An 18,279-nucleotide genomic window follows, 5' to 3' on the forward strand; every position below is an offset into this window, starting at 1 on the left:
TGATCTTGACGAGTAAGATCGTAGGCTACTTAGAATGGCTAAGAAGAAAATTTACAGTGAAGTCCGTGAAATAATTCATTGTGACGACACTTCCACATCCAACAATTGACAGATCTCGCCCTCAGCAACTTGTCCCTCCTCTTTCAGGGGAGATAATACGAGAAAACACACATCGACAGCAGCGCCAGCCGGGGCACACTTGAAACAGAAAGGCTGTAGCGGAAGTTGTAAGTATAAGGTAATATTCAAGACGATGTCGGAACAACTGACTACAGTACAGGAACAGCGCATGATGATAACGTTTTTGGTGAAATTCAAAACCAGCTGAAATTCCTTGACGATTGTCATATGTGTTAGGACGACAGACTGAAGCCACACTTACTAGGGTCTGAAGGGAGCAAAGGTTCCCCTGAATGTAGTAAATCTATCGAAAAAGACTCCCGTGAAGGTAGATTGAAAAGTGCCATTGATTAAAAAGCGACAATTCCTATTTATCTACTGTTACAACCGATAACAAATATCACATGTAACTTGCAGCGAGTTAAAACTACATATATTGTTATTTTACAGCCTTCATAGTATTCCTTTTATTTTGTACTAATTTTGGCATCATCTGTAATATTTTCCAGGTTGTTTTGATTTCGCTATAAATTTTGAAAGGATTTACATTCTTGTTAGATTTTGGATCCTATTTGCTTTGGAAATAAAATGGCAGTATCTGTGTTTCAGTAAAATTATTCGTTTAATGCCAGAGAGAGATTATTTCTTGCTCTTCCTCTAAACTTCAAAATTAATCTAAAAGCATCTTTTCTTTCTTCGGCGATAAGAGCGATATTTTAATTTCTTAATACTCAGTTTCGTCTTAAGAACATTTATAGGCAAGAATAGACTAATCTTTGGTTCTAAAATTTTCTTTAGTATTTTAGTTTCTCAGAAGAGTCTCTGCAGATCATTTTTACCCTCACTCTTTTTATAGGATTTCTCCTTAGTTTCTAATACGGTGTGTATATATATTATTTAGAAACTAAAACATTATCCGCTGTGCGCTAAACAGATCTTGGCCTAATAACATGCACGTTAATGTCAACTCACATATCAATTGCTACAGGTTGTACAAATGATTGACTTTAATTATATAGTTTGAGGAAAACAGTTATTTTTAATGAAGGTTATGTTTAACAGACTAATTTTCCCGTAACTTCCATTATGTTTCTACCTCTATCATACAATCGGAAATTATATGGAGTGTTCAAATGAAACCAGTTCGGTGAGCACATCGCGACGCGTGTGGATTTTCAATACGATGTAGTAGCAAGCGTTCATCTTAACGTATAGTACTAATTGTCAATGTTTTGTATACTTTCGAGAATAAACTGTAAAAATAGTATTCACTATTCGAAATCCCTCTAAACACGGTCAACGTCAGCCATTCAAATTGTCAGTGCGGAAAATTTTGTGCCACTGACATATTGAGATGAATGAAGCCTATACGATGAACAATGCATCTGCAAAATAACTACCATGGATTGGTCCCAAATGTTTCGTGAAAGATGACACGAAACAAACAAACAAACTCCACCCAGGCCAAATTGGTTGCAACAAAGGACAGCCCTGCACCGATGAATGAAACTATTCGTTCCACGGAGAATTCAATATGAACGTCGGTACTACCCATACGATAATGAAGCAACTGCTTATCATAATGTTTGAAACATGACTTACCCCCAAATACTGTCTAGGGGGAATTCTACGGTTAGTTCAGCAATACGACAAGCCTCTGAATGCTTCTGATAACTTCCTCTGAGGAACAGATATAATTCAAAGTCGTTTATATGCCTGTATTTACTGTATAAAATTCATGTAATTACATTTTTAACGATTTCTGATAAAGCTATCGAGCGGGTTGCATTTGAACGTCCCTAATACTTGGAAAGAAGTACCCGCGAAAACAAAGAAAAATGTTACATACGGTGTTCTGTCTCCTTCTTCATCCTGTAGTTCTCTTGTTTTCGTCTTTTTTCCTTTACCCTTTTTTCCTTTTCTGCTCGGGGTGAAGTCTGCATTGCAAGCTGCTCGCAAGTCCTACAAAATAAAGATATTAACATATTTCGTTTATAATCTTAAAAGAACATTCTCTCTTACCCACACGTACAATGATATAAAGAAAGAAAGAAAGAAAGAAAGAAAAAAAAACACTCCTTTTCTGGGAATCTCTACGGTAAACCCATCGATGAATTTAAACTTCTAAAAGTAAGCAAAGCAAATGGAAAAGTTAAGATTCACACAATAAGAAGAAAGAAAGAAAAAAAAAATGCTGGTAAATGAACAAAAACAAAACTCAATAACAAGGTCAACAGCACTACCTTCAACCGATATCTCGATAACGTCTTAAAACTCATTACCACAAAAGTACTATCATATAAATACAAACTGAAACATTTGATGAAATTCTGAAGACTTTTCATCATATAAGTAGAAAGAAAACAAACAAACAAACAAACAAACAAACACACACACACACACACAAACACACACACACACACACACACACACACACACACACACACACACACACACACACACACACACACACACACACACACACACACACACACACACAAAAACAAACTTATGGTCTGAAGGCTAAAGGCTGAATGTAATGAAAATGAAAGAATTCGTACAAAAATGAAATGAAATGAAATCTTTCAGTTTAAAGTCCTATGGATATGGCTTTTAGGCTAAGGGAGACAATGATTAAAACAAATGAATAATTATGGAAGAATTGGTGGAATGAGAAAGGGGAGGAATCGGGAGTATCTTGAGAAAACCCAACGGACAGAATGTTGTACACCACTAACTTACTTGGCCAGGGATCGACCAGAGACGCACCAGAAGTAAGTCACCGTGTCCCCGTAATAAATGTTGTGTTCCACATGCTCCACAAATGCAACTTAAATGTTTCCTATCAGTATGACTCACCTTGTATTTGAGCAAACTCGTACTACGTAAAAAGATGTAGAACGACAGTGCACTAAACTAAGCAGACATTGATAGGGTAAACTGGCTAACACTGATTTCTAAAGAGGCAAATTGTTGAGACTCGGTATCTGGTGCGAACGTGACGGAAGTGGCAAGAGTGTTGGGTGTGTCGCGGAGAACAGTGTTCAAGGTGATGAAGGCCTTCTAAACTCTCGGCAAAACCATATCAGAGAAGAGGAACAGTGGTCGGAAGAAAACCCACAGTGACAGGTCCCACCGAGCGGATTGTCGCTCAGAACCGTTGTGTGCAAATGATATAAAGAATTCAAACACCGTCTCCCACAGGCCTGTGTCGACAATCCAGTCCTTACATAACATGGACAGATCAGGTGAGGTTGCATAGGTGAAACTGCTGGTAAGGGCCATAACGCATTAGCACGACGCCAATGGTGTCGCGAACATGCAGCATCGATCGCTGACTAGATACGTGGTATGGTTGAATGAATCATCATTCAGTTTATTTCAAACCACAAATCATATGTAGCGGATGCTCGACCAAGCGTATAATCCGCAGTGTCTCCGCCGAACCATGAAACACAGTGGCGGTTCTGTGATGGTGTGGGTCACAATATCCTGGTTTTCTGTGGGTCCTATGTTGACGCTTAAAGGTCACGTTACTGCCTCTGAATACATCGCTATTTTGGGGAATCAAGTAATCTTACGGTCCAGACGTTTCTGGCAATGACGCTAGTTCCAGGATGATAATGCGCCCATTTATACAGCTAAAACTGTTACGGTGTGATTTGAATATTGAGATGAAGTTGAAAAATATCCCTGGTTCGCCTAATCCTTAAACCTGAACGTAATGGAACATCTGTGGGCTGTTTTGAGATAAGAATCTGGCGGAGATTTTCGCCTCCATCCTTCCTCACGGAACTGATGATGCACTACACGTGAACTGGTGTAATTCTCAAAAATGTTAGGATCTGTGTCTTCCTTTGCTTTAACGAGGAGTTCATATATCGAATTTCATGTTTCTAACTTGATGGGCTTGTGAGATACTCAATTTTTCGCATAAATTATGACTCTTGCTCCCCTTAGAATATGCATTTTAATCAAAGTAAGATAATAATAGTATCTGTTAGTAACTTGTTAATAGTATGAAAGCTTACCTGATAATACTCTATGGCTCTTCTGAGCCCTAATATATCATCATTTTCATCTTCCCAGGTAGCCTGATCGTATGAAAGGTCTCTCCACTTAACAAGGTACTGTGTGCGTCCGTCACGAAGAACACGATGATTTAATATTCTGTGCACTATCAACCACTCTGGTTTGATACCGTACCTACAATGAAACGAATAGTGGCGGTCACATTAAGCCTCGTAATAACACACTAAATCAATCTATTTCTATTTGTGTTTCAATGTCCTATAGACATTTTTCTTAAATGCTCTGTGCACGCGAATGTGCATTTACTAATGTCTAAGGTATTTTGATTACTTGTTACCAAAGCAGAAGACGAAAACTTCAAAATATAACTGAAATAACTGCATCTTTCGCTTAAAATACAGGGTGTTCATTTATTATCTAGCCAAAATTCACTGGTGAAATCCTCACACTTAAACTATTTAAAAAAAGTCCATATGAACATAAGGCGAAAAACTTGTTATTTCAGTCGATTACGGGATGTCGAACGGATTTTATAGAGGGAGCTGCGTTATAGGTTCCACTCTTCCTTCCCTCTCTCTAAAATCATATGCGCCTCTGAAACATGGTTATTTAGATAGCGTACTAGTTCCTCTAACATGTCTTTAACCGCCTTTGATATCTCTCATAGTTTTCCTGCTAGGCAGACTCAAAGTTACAACTTTCTTGATTTCGGCATCCCGTAAATTTGAAACAACGCGTTTTTCGCCCTATGTTCATACGAACTTTTTAAATATTATTGTTTAGGTGTGAGGATTTCACCAGTGAATTTTGGCTACATAATAAATGAACACCCTGTATATAGATATGGGAAAATAGCAACTGTTTATAAGGATTGGAAAGAAGTTTCTATGAAAACATGCATGATATACATACACACATCAATTTAAAGGAAATTTTATGCAGGATACAAATCAACTTAGCAGCTACTTATATCTGAAACAATGCATAATATTTAAGAAAATTCAACATGTATTATTAAATAAAGTAAAAATTTAGGTACGTAAAAAAATGATTTTGCCTTATGGTAGTAGTTGACTGGATATCCACGCGATTTGATAACTTTATTGCACAGTTTTGGTATTCACGAAGTTTCGCAGGGTTTCTAAAGGAACGCTGTGCTGACAGAATTGTTTACTGATTCATTTAACTCAATTTTTATTGTAGGCTTTCTTGCAGAAACGTCACCCACAAAACACTTCATAATTCTTCGATTGGATTTAAATGAGGAGAATTACTGTTTTTTACACATACACATGCATATTAGGGTGGTTCGAAAAAAAAAAAATCTATTTCCGGAATGCTATAGCGCGCAAAAGTTGCCATTGGTAAAGACAAGAAAAAACCCAAAAGAAAAGTTTTTATTTACATATCTTCCGGTCCCGCATCGCCGTTCAAATTTAAAAAGGCCAGTAAAAACAATAAATTTTCAATATTTTTTTAAAAAACGACTAAAGTATATAGGACGAGGACCCTATATGGTCTAAAAGTTTCTTCAAGTATGTAAAAACAACTTTAAAATAAATAAACTATATTTATATGATATTTAAGAAATCGCTGTCAAAAATTTGCAAAATTTGCGAATTTAGTAAAATTTGAGAATTTAACATGTCTTTTTATTTTCTTAAAACAAGTAAGATAAGGACGCTACTCACCACGAGGGGAGGCTGCTCTTGGAGTTGCATTACCCAACCAGCCATCCAATGATTAGGGTGTATTATTTACTACTGTATTAATAAGTTTATAATTTTACATAGTTAGTACCCTACAAATTTCCATTTTCCTCTTTATTTTCGTTCATTACTAATGACTTTAAACTCTGATTTATGTGGGGCCAGCGGGGACTCAGTGATAAAATGTTCACTTCTGGTGCATGGGGTCCTTGGTTCGATCCCAGCTCGTGCCGAGTGAGCTTTGTAGTGGACAAACACCATGTGTGTAGGTTTTCACGGGATTACCCCGTTTCTTCGAACTTTCTTCATTTCACCATTTCACTCATTTCTCATTATCACCATCTTCTTTAACCTAGCCGGCATAATCGTGGAACGTAAAACAAAGATTTCATTTTTCATTTTTTTTCCTGATTTATGCTAAAATGTAGGCATAGATGATCTTGACAATAGTGTAGCTCTGAGGAAGCCGTCTTTAGCACTGTGTCCACACACACTACCGATTATTGAATTTGAACCTATCAATTGTGTGATTCCTGAAGTAGACAGACAGATGATCTGCAAAGACTAACTGTATTTAATGGAAATATCAAAATTCTTCCAGTTAGGGCACTGCTCTGAAGACTTTACAGTTCATGATTCTGGCCCTTTGTCACATTCAAGATGGCTCACTACAGCTAATAGTTCTGCGGCTATACATTAATGTGGAAAGTCCTACAGGTAATGAGGGAAATTGTCACATTTATCTTAAAGTTATATATGCCTATGTGGTTTACCAGTAAGTTGAGCAACCGAAAGTCCCCAACGTGTTTACGAGAACATTCAGAAAACGCGATATTTTGCTAGAAGAGCTGAAATAAGTTGTGGACCCTGTTATAGAACGGAATGCATACTTTGCTCATCCCGAAAATTTGCTTTTGGCGATGGTAATTGATGACAGAAACCACATTCGAGAGCTTAGGTACCGACGACTTTTGAAGGCAAAGAAAACAGTTTTGAAAGTGATCCTATTAGACATTTTTACCACCAAACAAGAACTTTGTAGCTAAAGATTACAATGAATTAATACAATTGGATACTTGTAAACTTATTTCTCCTTTGTTAAGATCATTGACTAATGACGAAATAAGATAGTTTATAAGCAGACACTATACTAGTTATAAATTTCAAGAAGTTCCCATATCATACTGATGCTGTCGGCAGATGCGTTAAGCTTACGACTGAAACTTTCGGTGTAGTGTGTAGACATAGTGCTAGAGACGGCTTCATCAGAGCTACACTATTGTCAAGATCATTTATGCCTACATTTTCGCATAAATCAGAAAAAATGAAATCTTTTAAGTTTTACATCCCACAGTTATGCCAGCTAGGCTAAAGGAAACAGTGATGATGAGAAATTAATGAAATGGTGGAATGAAGAAAGTAGGAGGAAATGGGAGAATCCCAAGAAAACCCATACATGGTGCTTGTCCACCATAAAACTCACTTCGCGCGAGCTGGGATCTATTCAACAACCCCGTGCACAAGAGTTTAACGCTCTACCATTGTGCCACCGCTGCCCCGCATAAATCAGAGCCTAAAGTCATTAGTAATGGACAAAAACAAAGCGGAAAACTGGAAATTTGTAGGGGACGAATTATGTAAAATTATGAACTTGTTAATACAATAGTAAATAGTACACCCTAATCATTGGATGGCTGGTTGGGTAGTGGAACCCCACGTGCAGTCACCCACTCGTTGTGAGTAGCGTTCTTATCTTACTTGTTTTAAGAAAATTAAAAAATTAACGTTAAACTCTCAAATTTTGCTAAATTCGCAAATTTTGCAAATTTTTGACAGCGATGTGCGACCAGAAAATACTATATAAATTATTTATTTTAAAGTTGTTTTTAGATACTTGAAGAAACCTTTAGGTTATATAGGGTCATTATCCTATATTCTTCAGTCCATTAAAAAAAAAAAAAAAATGAAAATTTATTGTTTTTAGGGGATTTTTTAAATTTCAACGGCAATGCGGGACCGGAAGATATATAAATAAAAGTTTCCCCTTTTGAGTGTTTTCTTGTCTATACCAATTGCAACTTTTGCGCACTATAGCGTTCCGGAAATAGAAAAATGATTTTTTTTGAAACACCCTAATGTATATATTCAGTATTTCTGTTTCTCCTATAGTAAAATAAAAGAGTCTATGGACGAAATAAGAATTTTTTTGGGGGGGGGAGGGGGTACTTAATATTTTAGTGCTGCGGTAAAATTTGATATTACTTTTACCACTTTTTGAACATGAAAATTTATACAGTAAACGCTGTTTAATCCACCATTCTATGGTTCGATACATTCTGTACTCTAGCAACGATCGAGCAGTTTTTTTTCTTGTTTTCCTTTCGGTGGATTCGAGAATTAGATCGCCAGCTTCGTGCTTTTAGTTTGCTCAATGTTTATCTTGACTATCAGTGTTTCCTGTTTTCTATCAATTTACATATCACATTTGCACAATATTACAACTGTGTTCATACAGTGTACTGTACCGTAAAATGTTTTGAAGTCCAGCGAGTTCTTCAAATTCTAATGAAAGTAACAAGCATAAGCATGTCAGTCATTCACTATATAGCCAAACTAAAGATAATTGTCTCGAAAAAGGCGAAAGCAGAAACTTCACAATGTGTGATTTCAATACTGGTTCTTCGACAATTTATGAAATAAAAGATGACGAAATGCTTTGTACAGTAGAATATTTATATCGTCTGCACACGTTCAGAATGTGAGAAAGCACATAGAATACATGTTTTAATCATTTGAATATATATATATATATATATATATATATATATATATATAGTGATTTATCTTTGGTATCCATTAAAACTATATTGATGTTGGATAATCATGCATGGGTACCGGATTAAAGAGGGCCTACTGTAAACACTCAAGGATGAAAAATCATCAATGTGTCTTTTCTGTTTTTTGAATACCTCAACTAGTCACAAAATACGAAGTAGGATCAGAAACTAAGGTTACAAAGCCGATATTTCTGGAGTTTCGTCTGTTATAAAGGAATGAGGAGTGTAGAGTAATTGGGAGTTGGCAACTATGCAGTTTCAGCCACCTGAAACCTATGGGGCTAGTTGTAGGTAAACACAAATGGCGACTCGTTTGGAAAACTGGTGTCGCGAAGAAGTACGGTCAGTTATTCGATTTCTGTGAGTGAAATGTGTAACCGCGGCTAAAATTCACCCGCAGCTTTTAGATGTTTACGGAGAGACTGTAATGTCTCGTCAGTATGTCGCAGAATAAGTATCGAAAGGTTGCAGCTGATAGAGAAAACGTCACCGACAAGGAGCACAGTGGCGTACCCAGCACGACATCAACAGATCTGAACACAGATGGGACTTCATCGACCACCCTCTGTACAGCCAGGACCTCGCTTCACGCGACTTTCACCTGTTCCCGTACTTAAAGGAGCACCTAGGAGGAGGAACACTTCGTGAAAACGTGGCTGAACACACAAGCAAAAGATTTTTACCAGGAGGGAATCTTCCAACTCATCCCACGATGCGACAAGTACCTAGACTCTGTCGAAAAATAATCTAATATATGTAATATCCGTTCGTTGTATTGGTTGTATGAAATAAACCAGTTGAGAATGTTCCAAGAGCATTGCCAGAACGAACTTAAAAAGAATGGAGAGACGGAGTGGGAAGGATAACTGTGATTTTTCCTACATGGAAAAGTAAATTTTATCCGTACCTTCTTCTATTTCTCGCAAAAATTAGCAAAATATCATCTCTCTATGACTTACAGTTGTCGAGATGTGGTTGCTTAAATATTTAGAAATTCGAAAAGTTTGGCCAATATCTGGAGAACGGTGGCCAGTTGGGCAATAGACAGTTAATCAGTGGCCACCGGTTACTATTTGGTATCAAAATGTTCACTATTCTCCTAGACACTGACCAACACCAATATGATCTCCGTGTGACTTACGGTTCCCAAGATTTGGCTCCTTAAATCTCCCGATATCGGAACTATCTTTTGGCCAATATCACGGGAACGGTAAGTCATAGAGAGATGATATTGGTGTTAATCAATCCCTAAGGGTATGGTAAACATTTTGGTAACGATAATAATTGGTGGCCACTGGCCATTAGCCAAACCAGTGGCCACCGGTTACTATTTGGTATCAAAATATTTACCACCCTCTTAGGTATTGATCAATATCAATATCATCTCCACAATTTATGGTTTGCGAACTTTGCCTCCTTAAATATCTAGAAATTGGCCATTTTTTTGGTAAGTCAGAGATGATATTGGTAATTGGTGGCCACTGGCCATTGGCCAAACCAGTGGCCAGTTGGACAGTGGACACGGGTTACTATTTGGTACCAAAGTATTTACCATCCTTTCAGATGCTGCCCAACACCAATATCATCTCTATGATTTACGGTTCCCGAGATATGGCTCCTTAAATTTCTGGAAGTCGGCCATTTTTTGGACAATATCTCGGGAACGGTAGGAGTGACGTGAAAAATTTAATCACTTTCTCTGATAGTTTTTGATGCTCTATCGAATGCAGTGTTCAAAATTGAAAAAATCGCAAATAGACACACAGAGAGAGAATTCAGAAACGAACTTTATAAGTTCGTTCAATATATACGTTTCACTGCAGGCTTCGTAACCTTACTTTCTGATCTGCTCGTAACTGCTAACGATCATTTATTTTCATGTCCTAACTTCACGATAAGTACTAAAACAACATAAAGTTTGTCCAAACATCGCAGTTTTAAATGAATGTTCACAAGGATATTTTGGTGAAAAATTCCTTCTAACTGAAATCGAGTAAAGTGCTCAACTGGACATAAGTTATCAGTACATTTTCGTGAACTTGTATTAAAAAAAATAAACACCTCTGATAATAAGAATTAGTACAAATAATTATTTGAATTACGTACTTGTAAAATCTTTCTTCCAAAGCTTGTTCATCAACATTGGCTTCCTTTATTTTCTTCATTCGAATATCGAGATCATCCAACGGTTCTTCGAGCTTTGGAGGCTCATCCATGTCGTACTTTCTCAAATAATACCTGTACATAGCTGGATGAAATACGTCAAGCTGGAAAGAACAATTAAAAACAAAACATTAACACAGGTGCATATCAAAGGTAATATTAAAATCATGAATACTATTTTTTTTTTTTTTTTAAAGATATAATTGACAGGAATTACAATGATGATTCTGAAGCATTACTTTATCAGTGTAAACAAATTGTGAGTGCACTATTTGATCTACCCACTCCAAGTTAAAGAACTTGAATACCGTGATTTTCTAGTTGCGAATCAAAATCAGGGTAATATCGATATGTAATTATTAAGTTCCCCGATGTATTTACTTCGGATTTTTTCTTTTTTAAAATTTATATTTAAATAATGAACTAGCATCTAACGTTAGTACTACGCGATGTATGGTCACTTTTGTACGACACTAATCGATAAAGTAACAAAAGAGTTTGTTGATATCCAAAGTCAGATCTTCGAGACTACAAAATTATTTGTGAACGTAGAAATTGTATAAAAGATGAATTACAGACAATTTCAAAACACTGTAATCACATGTTGATGATAGATAAGATTATTATGACGATCCGGGAAACCCACGAATGACGCCTTTTGTTGACAATATTGTCACTGAAAACGGCGACAGGTAGGTTACCGACACAATAAGGATTTTAAACCATTTTTTTTTTCCACCATGAAACTATCTAGAAGTAGTCCAAACTGGTGGCGAAAGTACACAAGTATTGCACGATAGGAAAAGTTCACAAGACTATGAAATTACGCGCAGAGTCTATGGCAAATTAATAATAATAGCACATACAATGAACATTTCTTAATTTCATTTTTCTATCTGCAATCTATTCGACATTTTTGAAAAAGAAATTATTTTCGGTACAATTATTATTATTATTATTATTATTATTATTATTATTATTATTATTATTATTATTTTAAAATCATCATCAATACCATTTTTTCTTTTCCTCAAATATGCAACAGTTTAGTTCGTTACCTGTAATTCCGACACCCAAGAGCAATGCCAGTAAGACTTATCAGCCCATCTGACGAAGAACTCCCTCAGACGCTTCTGTTGACCTTTTTTACTTGTACTTGTTGATGGTTTCTCATCCTCTTTCTCGTCCTTGTCCTCAGACTTTTGTTCCACCCATTTCCATGTCAGGATCTTCGCCACTTTCCCAGGAAGAGGTTCCACCTGCAACCAGCAAATACTCATATATTTGTATATTTAACTTGTTTCCAAACAGATCACAGGAAAATACTACATATTACATGTAATCTATCTATTAAAATGCTACAATGCCAATTAAAAGCGCCCGAGCTCCAACCTATAACTTCGGCTTTCAAATCTTTCATCTACGGTTATGTGTGATTTCACGTTTAACAGAGACAAACATTTTAAGTACGAGTACTTTAAACAAATTAGTTAACCATATCTTTTTCATAAAGTTTATGATATAAAATTACTGTTCAAAGCCTTTGTATTTTAATATGCCTTCTCTAAAATCCATGCACGTGGATTGTGCTTCCATCTTTCGAATTCTTTTAAACTATATGTTGTGGACGTTTATATGTTTGTGGTCAATCCTTTCAACAACGAGATCTCGGAAACTACAGGCTGTACAAAGATGACGTTTTCACTGATCGATTGGAAATTTTCCGTGGATTGACCAGTTCTAATTGAATATTTAAAAAAAAATAAATAAATAAAATAAAATAAACATGGTCATTATTTCTTTATTACATTTTTTACAGTACACTGGAAGCGTTGATTTAAAAAAAAAAAAAAAAAAAAACAACCCTAACGCATCATATCCTACGCGTTATACATTCCAACACCATATGGTTGCATATGTCTCAGGAGTTTATTTCGTGGCAAAATAATAATGAAAAAGGAACTATAACCATTTCTCCAGTCTAAGCAGTAAGATGAATCTTTATTTTTGGAGTGTTTTGCCCAATGAACACCATATATAACTGCCATTATAATTAATTGTGTATGTAATATATTTGCTTCTTGCATATTGCATGCAAGAAGAAAGAAAACACTGGTCATGCATGAATTAGAAACTCCAACCGGAAGTAGGCTCAAATCTTGCAAACGGTGTGAGATATTGAGAAAAAAAATAATCGATAAAATTTCCTCTTTATAATACGCCTTGCCGATTTTTTTCAAGACTTCTTTCACTTGTGTCTGTAAAGGGACATGTACAGATGTGAGAAATGAGAAGGATGCTTATGCTCATATGCGAATGATGCGCTATGTAGAGAGCGCAGGTTCAGCTAGTAAGAAATAAAAGTACTGTGTTAACCGGTGATAGGAGAACCACACCTATAGTATGATGTATTATCGAGGATGCGTCTCTGAAACAAGTGCTCTAAGTCCTGTAGTTAGGTTACAATGATTAGCTGTCAGGCACTTTTCCCATAATAATGTAAAGAAACAGCTGCAACTCTTCTCATATGACAAAGATTATACATTAATTTTACATTGCATACACTAGTTATTACAGAGAAAAAGAGCCGAAGGTTGAGGTTGGGTGCATTAACTTTCTCACCCGCCAATATATAAATTTCAGTTTAAAAGTCTGTCACCGAAGATAATATTATATAGAAAACATGTAAACACAACGACAAAAGCACAAGGGTAAAATCAATAACACAGTGGGATATTGACCATCTTTTGTCGGGGTTACTTGGTAAGGGTAAAGAACCAAAGGTAGTAAGAATGATAAAATAAAAGTCAAATATTTAATCTATCAGTAACGATGAAAGATGAAGATATGTTGTCACATATGGAGGTGTTACGCTCGTAACATGACCATTTGTTCATATCGTAAAATTTATATCCATTTTGAAAGCACAATTACATGAAGCTTTAGTAAGAATTTCTTTGATTTAAAGCTGTTAGCAGAATAAAGTGACGAATACTATTTTCTACTACAAAACTTCAATTACCACACGAAAAATCTCTTAGAAATGTATGAGGGTGCTTGTGCTATCTCGGAACAGAAATGGAATGATTAGTATCTGTGAAGTTAACAACTAAACTTACCGAGCAACGAGGGCATTTCCAATCGCCATCCGGAATATCCGTCAGCGGCGGGTTGAGACAGAACGTATGATAGGCTGATGGACACGAGTCACAACACAACAATTCACCACCATCTTTACACACCCTGCAATGAACAGAACAAACACATTAACTATGTAGAAGTCTACCATTAGTACTCATCACTACTTTGCATTTTATATATATATAACAGCTTTACTACTTAGTCACAGTCATTTCTTTATGAGTATATATTATTCACAGCTGAAATACAATTTACAGAATACCTGTAAGTGTATTATTTGATTAAAAGGTAGGATAATTTGAAAAATACGAGGGTCATCCAGAAAATGAACGTTTTATTGTAAAACACAAACGACAGATGATACGCGCGAAATATTTATGGCACAGAAACGATATATGTATTCGTTGAAAGAACACGATATAATGAAAATTCAACATTTAATATATTTTGAACAAGCTCGTAACAGGATACAAGGGAAAAGGTAAGTACCGGCTGAGTTTATTTGTGATAACTTTTGTAGCTATGGCTTTCATAAAATCATCTTTCAATTTTCTTGCAGTTTACACTTTCAATTAAACGCTTAACCAAAATGCAGATCACATTTCAGAAATTCAAGAAAACTTTTGGGTTAAATTTAGCGTAAAGTCCGCACGAAAAGTACATCCCTCTTCCCTACATGTTCTTTTCATCAACTTCAGAGTGAATCTGGGTTGTTTTCTACGCAGATATAACATAATTCTATGTAATCTACTGAAAATTACACTCAATTAATTACATACTTTGAAGTTATTGACAAGGAATATGTTGAAGGAGGTATGTTCGTGGTGCACAAATATACAAAAGTTTTTTCGCTCACGAGGACAGGTAAGGTTATTATTCAGTTGATGATGCTAACAATCTCAAATAGTGTAAATTCCATTGAATCAAAGATTAAAGTAAAAACAATTATTCAACCTTATACGTATTAGCTCCGTGGACCTTAGATAGTCATCTGAAGAATGACGTAATGCGAAATATAATACACAAAAAACCTCAACGATCAATGAAGATCTCCCTCCAAGATAACTTCACTTAAGGACTGCGTGGGGGCGTCGGTAGTTACATTTGTCTGGAACATGCCTGTACAATTCTAATGATTCTTAGTGTTTACTCTTGAGCACTGCAACATTAGCTGGGCCCAGCCAATATGGAGTGACTCACCTGCAGAATTCCATGTGTTCATCATCATCTTGCTCCTGAACGCCTTCCCCTTCGCAATGCGGACACGACCATTTGCCTTCTGGCGTCTCTTCCAACTCAGGGTCTAAACATACCAAGTGGTACGCCCGTGGGCAAGTATCACACAGAATAATCTCTCCACCTTGCTGGCACACTTCGCAGTAATCCTGATGGTCAGTCTGCGAACGAAAGACGGCTGTCAAATATTACTCAATACTACCTGCAAGTATAATCTATTAAGTTCTATCACCATTTCGGGCATAACCATTTCTCATTTTACATATGCAGTTTGAACTTACTTTACGTTGTCCATTCTCCACCAGATCAACGGAAAGCAATCTCAGCATAATTTATGGAAAGACAGGTCACAGATGCACTGCAAGTTATTACACCAGCATTTGCCTGCCTAGACCACGAATCTTGGTTTGAGGACTCAAACAGAAAGCAGTATAATTCAATAATCATTAAGGAGCACAGCTAACTGCAATTTGAAACTATTTTACCTTAGATGTGTTCTTTTCCTATTTGAAACAATTTCTGTTGCTTATGTGATGTTTATGGAATTCACAATAGGCATTAAATGATATGAACACTCTAGTATTGAAGGTTGAAGAAATAACTTTAATGCTTTCACAACTTCGGTGAAAATTTTTAGATATTTAGCAGGGAAGAAACAAGAAGTAGAAACTTCGTATGCATTGCTATACGTAGTAATTCCCAAATAGGTTTGCAGAAGATTCAACGAAGACAGGAAAAATTGTTCCGAATTGCAAATAATAAGCAACTATAAGGTAAAATAGTTTTAATTTACACTAATATAAGTTCCGTAAAAACATTAAATAACTCACTCTTATCTGATCTGTACTGACACGAAATGGCAATACTGGATATGGGCGAGAAATTATTATACCTGTAGGCTGAGACATCAAATTTACAGCAATTATTTCACCCTAAAGCCACGAAAGGTTTAGTAAGATAATGAGTAATTACCTCGTAACCATCTTCTCCATCGCCAACAGGGAACTTGGAAGTTGTTTTGGTCTTTTTCTTCTTCTTCAATTTGTTTCCGAACTTTGTTTTCGCTTTCCTTTTTGGCTGTGGTTGAGCGACTTCGGTTTCTTCCACGGTCTTTGAGGCTTCCTCAGCCTCCTGAAGCATCTGCTCAAATTCTGCATCAGAATCCCGGTCGGTCATACTGCCCTCTTCCTCCTGAAACAAGTAACCAACTATCACGATTTCCAATAATAAAATAACAATAGTAATAAACTATCCTTGTAAACAAAGACAGTGCTTTCCGAGAAACTATAAAATTACAAATTCGTTAAAATAATACCTGAAATCCAGTCTTTCGATCTTTAAATATAAAGGAAGAAATTCTACACGAGTGAACTTGAAACTAGACAGTTCAACCGTTGCGTTAGGTATAACTAAGGAAGGAGCTGCTACCACCATCTACACCCAAATCTTACGCGAAAGTGTTTATTATAAACTTGTATTTCGTTCACCAACTTTGGTAATTTTTCCACACTTATGGCAACCCTGACGTATAACTGATATCACAATGTCATGAATATCGGTTGTGGCAGCTAAGTGAGTACAATACCTTCATTGTTTTACGTTATTCTCAATACATTCCTAGCAGGGACCAAGAGCAGCTATAACAAACAAACAAACAAAAAAATGTGCTCAGGTCTCATTGTGCTCTATAGGAGGCAATGATTAATGAAAGTGAATAATGAAATAACTCTGGGATGAAAATGGGAGAATCCCGAGAAAACCCAAGGACACGATGTTATCCACAAGCTTGCATGGCCTGGGATCGAAATAGAAACCCCTCGTACCAGAAGTGAACGCTAAAGTTGTTGGAATTTTCCCTAGCCTAAAAATACTTTTTTTTTTGGTAAAACCTACTTTCAAAACACATTTTGAAACTTATATTGAAATAGTAGCCTTAATGTGATTATAATTATTTTCTTCAAGCGAGTTTCTCAATACACACCTAGTTTCAGAATTGAATTAACATATGTATTTATAAAGAGATCTTCAGAAAAAAATACTATTAAAAAAAAAAAAAAAAGTTTGAGAATCATACGTAACGAATTTTGTTCGCGCTCAATCAAATTTGCTGTAACTGTATTCAACTGTAATCTGGACCAAAAAGCAATGCGACTACATTCCTCTTGATTTTGCAGTACATACTTTCGTATTAGTACAAATAAATAATAAAATGCCTTTCTCCATGTATCAGTTAATTACAAATTTAAACGCTTCACTTAAAAAAATGAAATTAGTAAAGATATATCTCTATTTTCTCAACGCTACATTTAGATGATGTTCATCCTGAGGTACTATCCGAGTATGTGCCTGGCGTTTTGAGAGAAACTAGAACGGCTGACCCCAGTATTTGAATCTGAGTATATTAGGGAAAGGGTTTTATGGACTGAAATTAAACCTTTCCTCCCTTTAGGATAGGTATTTCAATGGAAATTATAAAAATTCATACGATAATTTCTTTTTGGTAAATGTTGAACTTCCCTACCCACTTGGGACATGCCCTTTAATCACAGTTTGAGATAAGTACTAACTACGTTTGAAAATTACTTTCAAACACGTAAGCCATTTTCCCGTGATACAGTCACAAACAACACACAATGTCAATTTTGGACATTTTATTTTCTATCCTTTCTCCCCCCTCCTGCTGATCGGTATTAAAATTGGAATTAACGGCGTCCGGAATCTATTAATATCAACGACTTCGAAAATTGTGGATTCGACAATAATATAGGTTTATTTCGGTTACTCTTACATGTCATCCCCTCCCATCCCCAGGAACACCCCACAGTATATTTTTCCAGATTATAAAGCATGTGTGTACAAAGTTTGGTTGAAATTCCTTCACGCGTTCCTGAGTTATGCTGGAACATACATACATACTTACATTTTTACATATACTCGTATAGAAGGTTCTACAGAATTGCCCAACTCTTCGTTACTCTACGAAACTGTCTACTCCCTTTTTTTTTGTAGAAATCAAAATATAAGCAACTGTCAATGATGCA

The 18,279-nt window shown here is 36.1% G+C and overlaps 1 protein-coding gene across 7 annotated transcripts in view; it reads right to left on the reverse strand.

The window, feature by feature from the left end:
- Mi-2 (chromodomain-helicase-DNA-binding protein Mi-2 homolog) overlaps nucleotides 1–18,279 on the reverse strand; it is an 82,407-nt gene that overhangs the window by 48,668 nt on the left and 15,460 nt on the right. For all 7 annotated transcript variants that reach the window (XM_081741235.1, XM_081741232.1, XM_081741231.1 and 4 more), the window contains exons 7-13: nucleotides 16,211–16,429; nucleotides 15,203–15,399; nucleotides 13,981–14,104; nucleotides 11,920–12,120; nucleotides 10,805–10,965; nucleotides 4,152–4,326; nucleotides 1,970–2,082 (exon numbers count right to left, since the gene is read on the reverse strand). In XM_081741235.1, the coding sequence (XP_081597361.1) occupies nucleotides 1,970–2,082; nucleotides 4,152–4,326; nucleotides 10,805–10,965; nucleotides 11,920–12,120; nucleotides 13,981–14,104; nucleotides 15,203–15,399; nucleotides 16,211–16,429 (1,190 nt within the window). The remainder of the gene's footprint in view (nucleotides 1–1,969; nucleotides 2,083–4,151; nucleotides 4,327–10,804; nucleotides 10,966–11,919; nucleotides 12,121–13,980; nucleotides 14,105–15,202; nucleotides 15,400–16,210; nucleotides 16,430–18,279) is intronic.

Source organism: Thermobia domestica, chromosome 15 (genome assembly GCF_964235325.1).
Source record: "Thermobia domestica chromosome 15, izTheDome1.hap1.1, whole genome shotgun sequence".
In the NCBI taxonomy this organism is placed as follows: Eukaryota; Metazoa; Arthropoda; class Insecta; order Zygentoma; family Lepismatidae; genus Thermobia; species Thermobia domestica.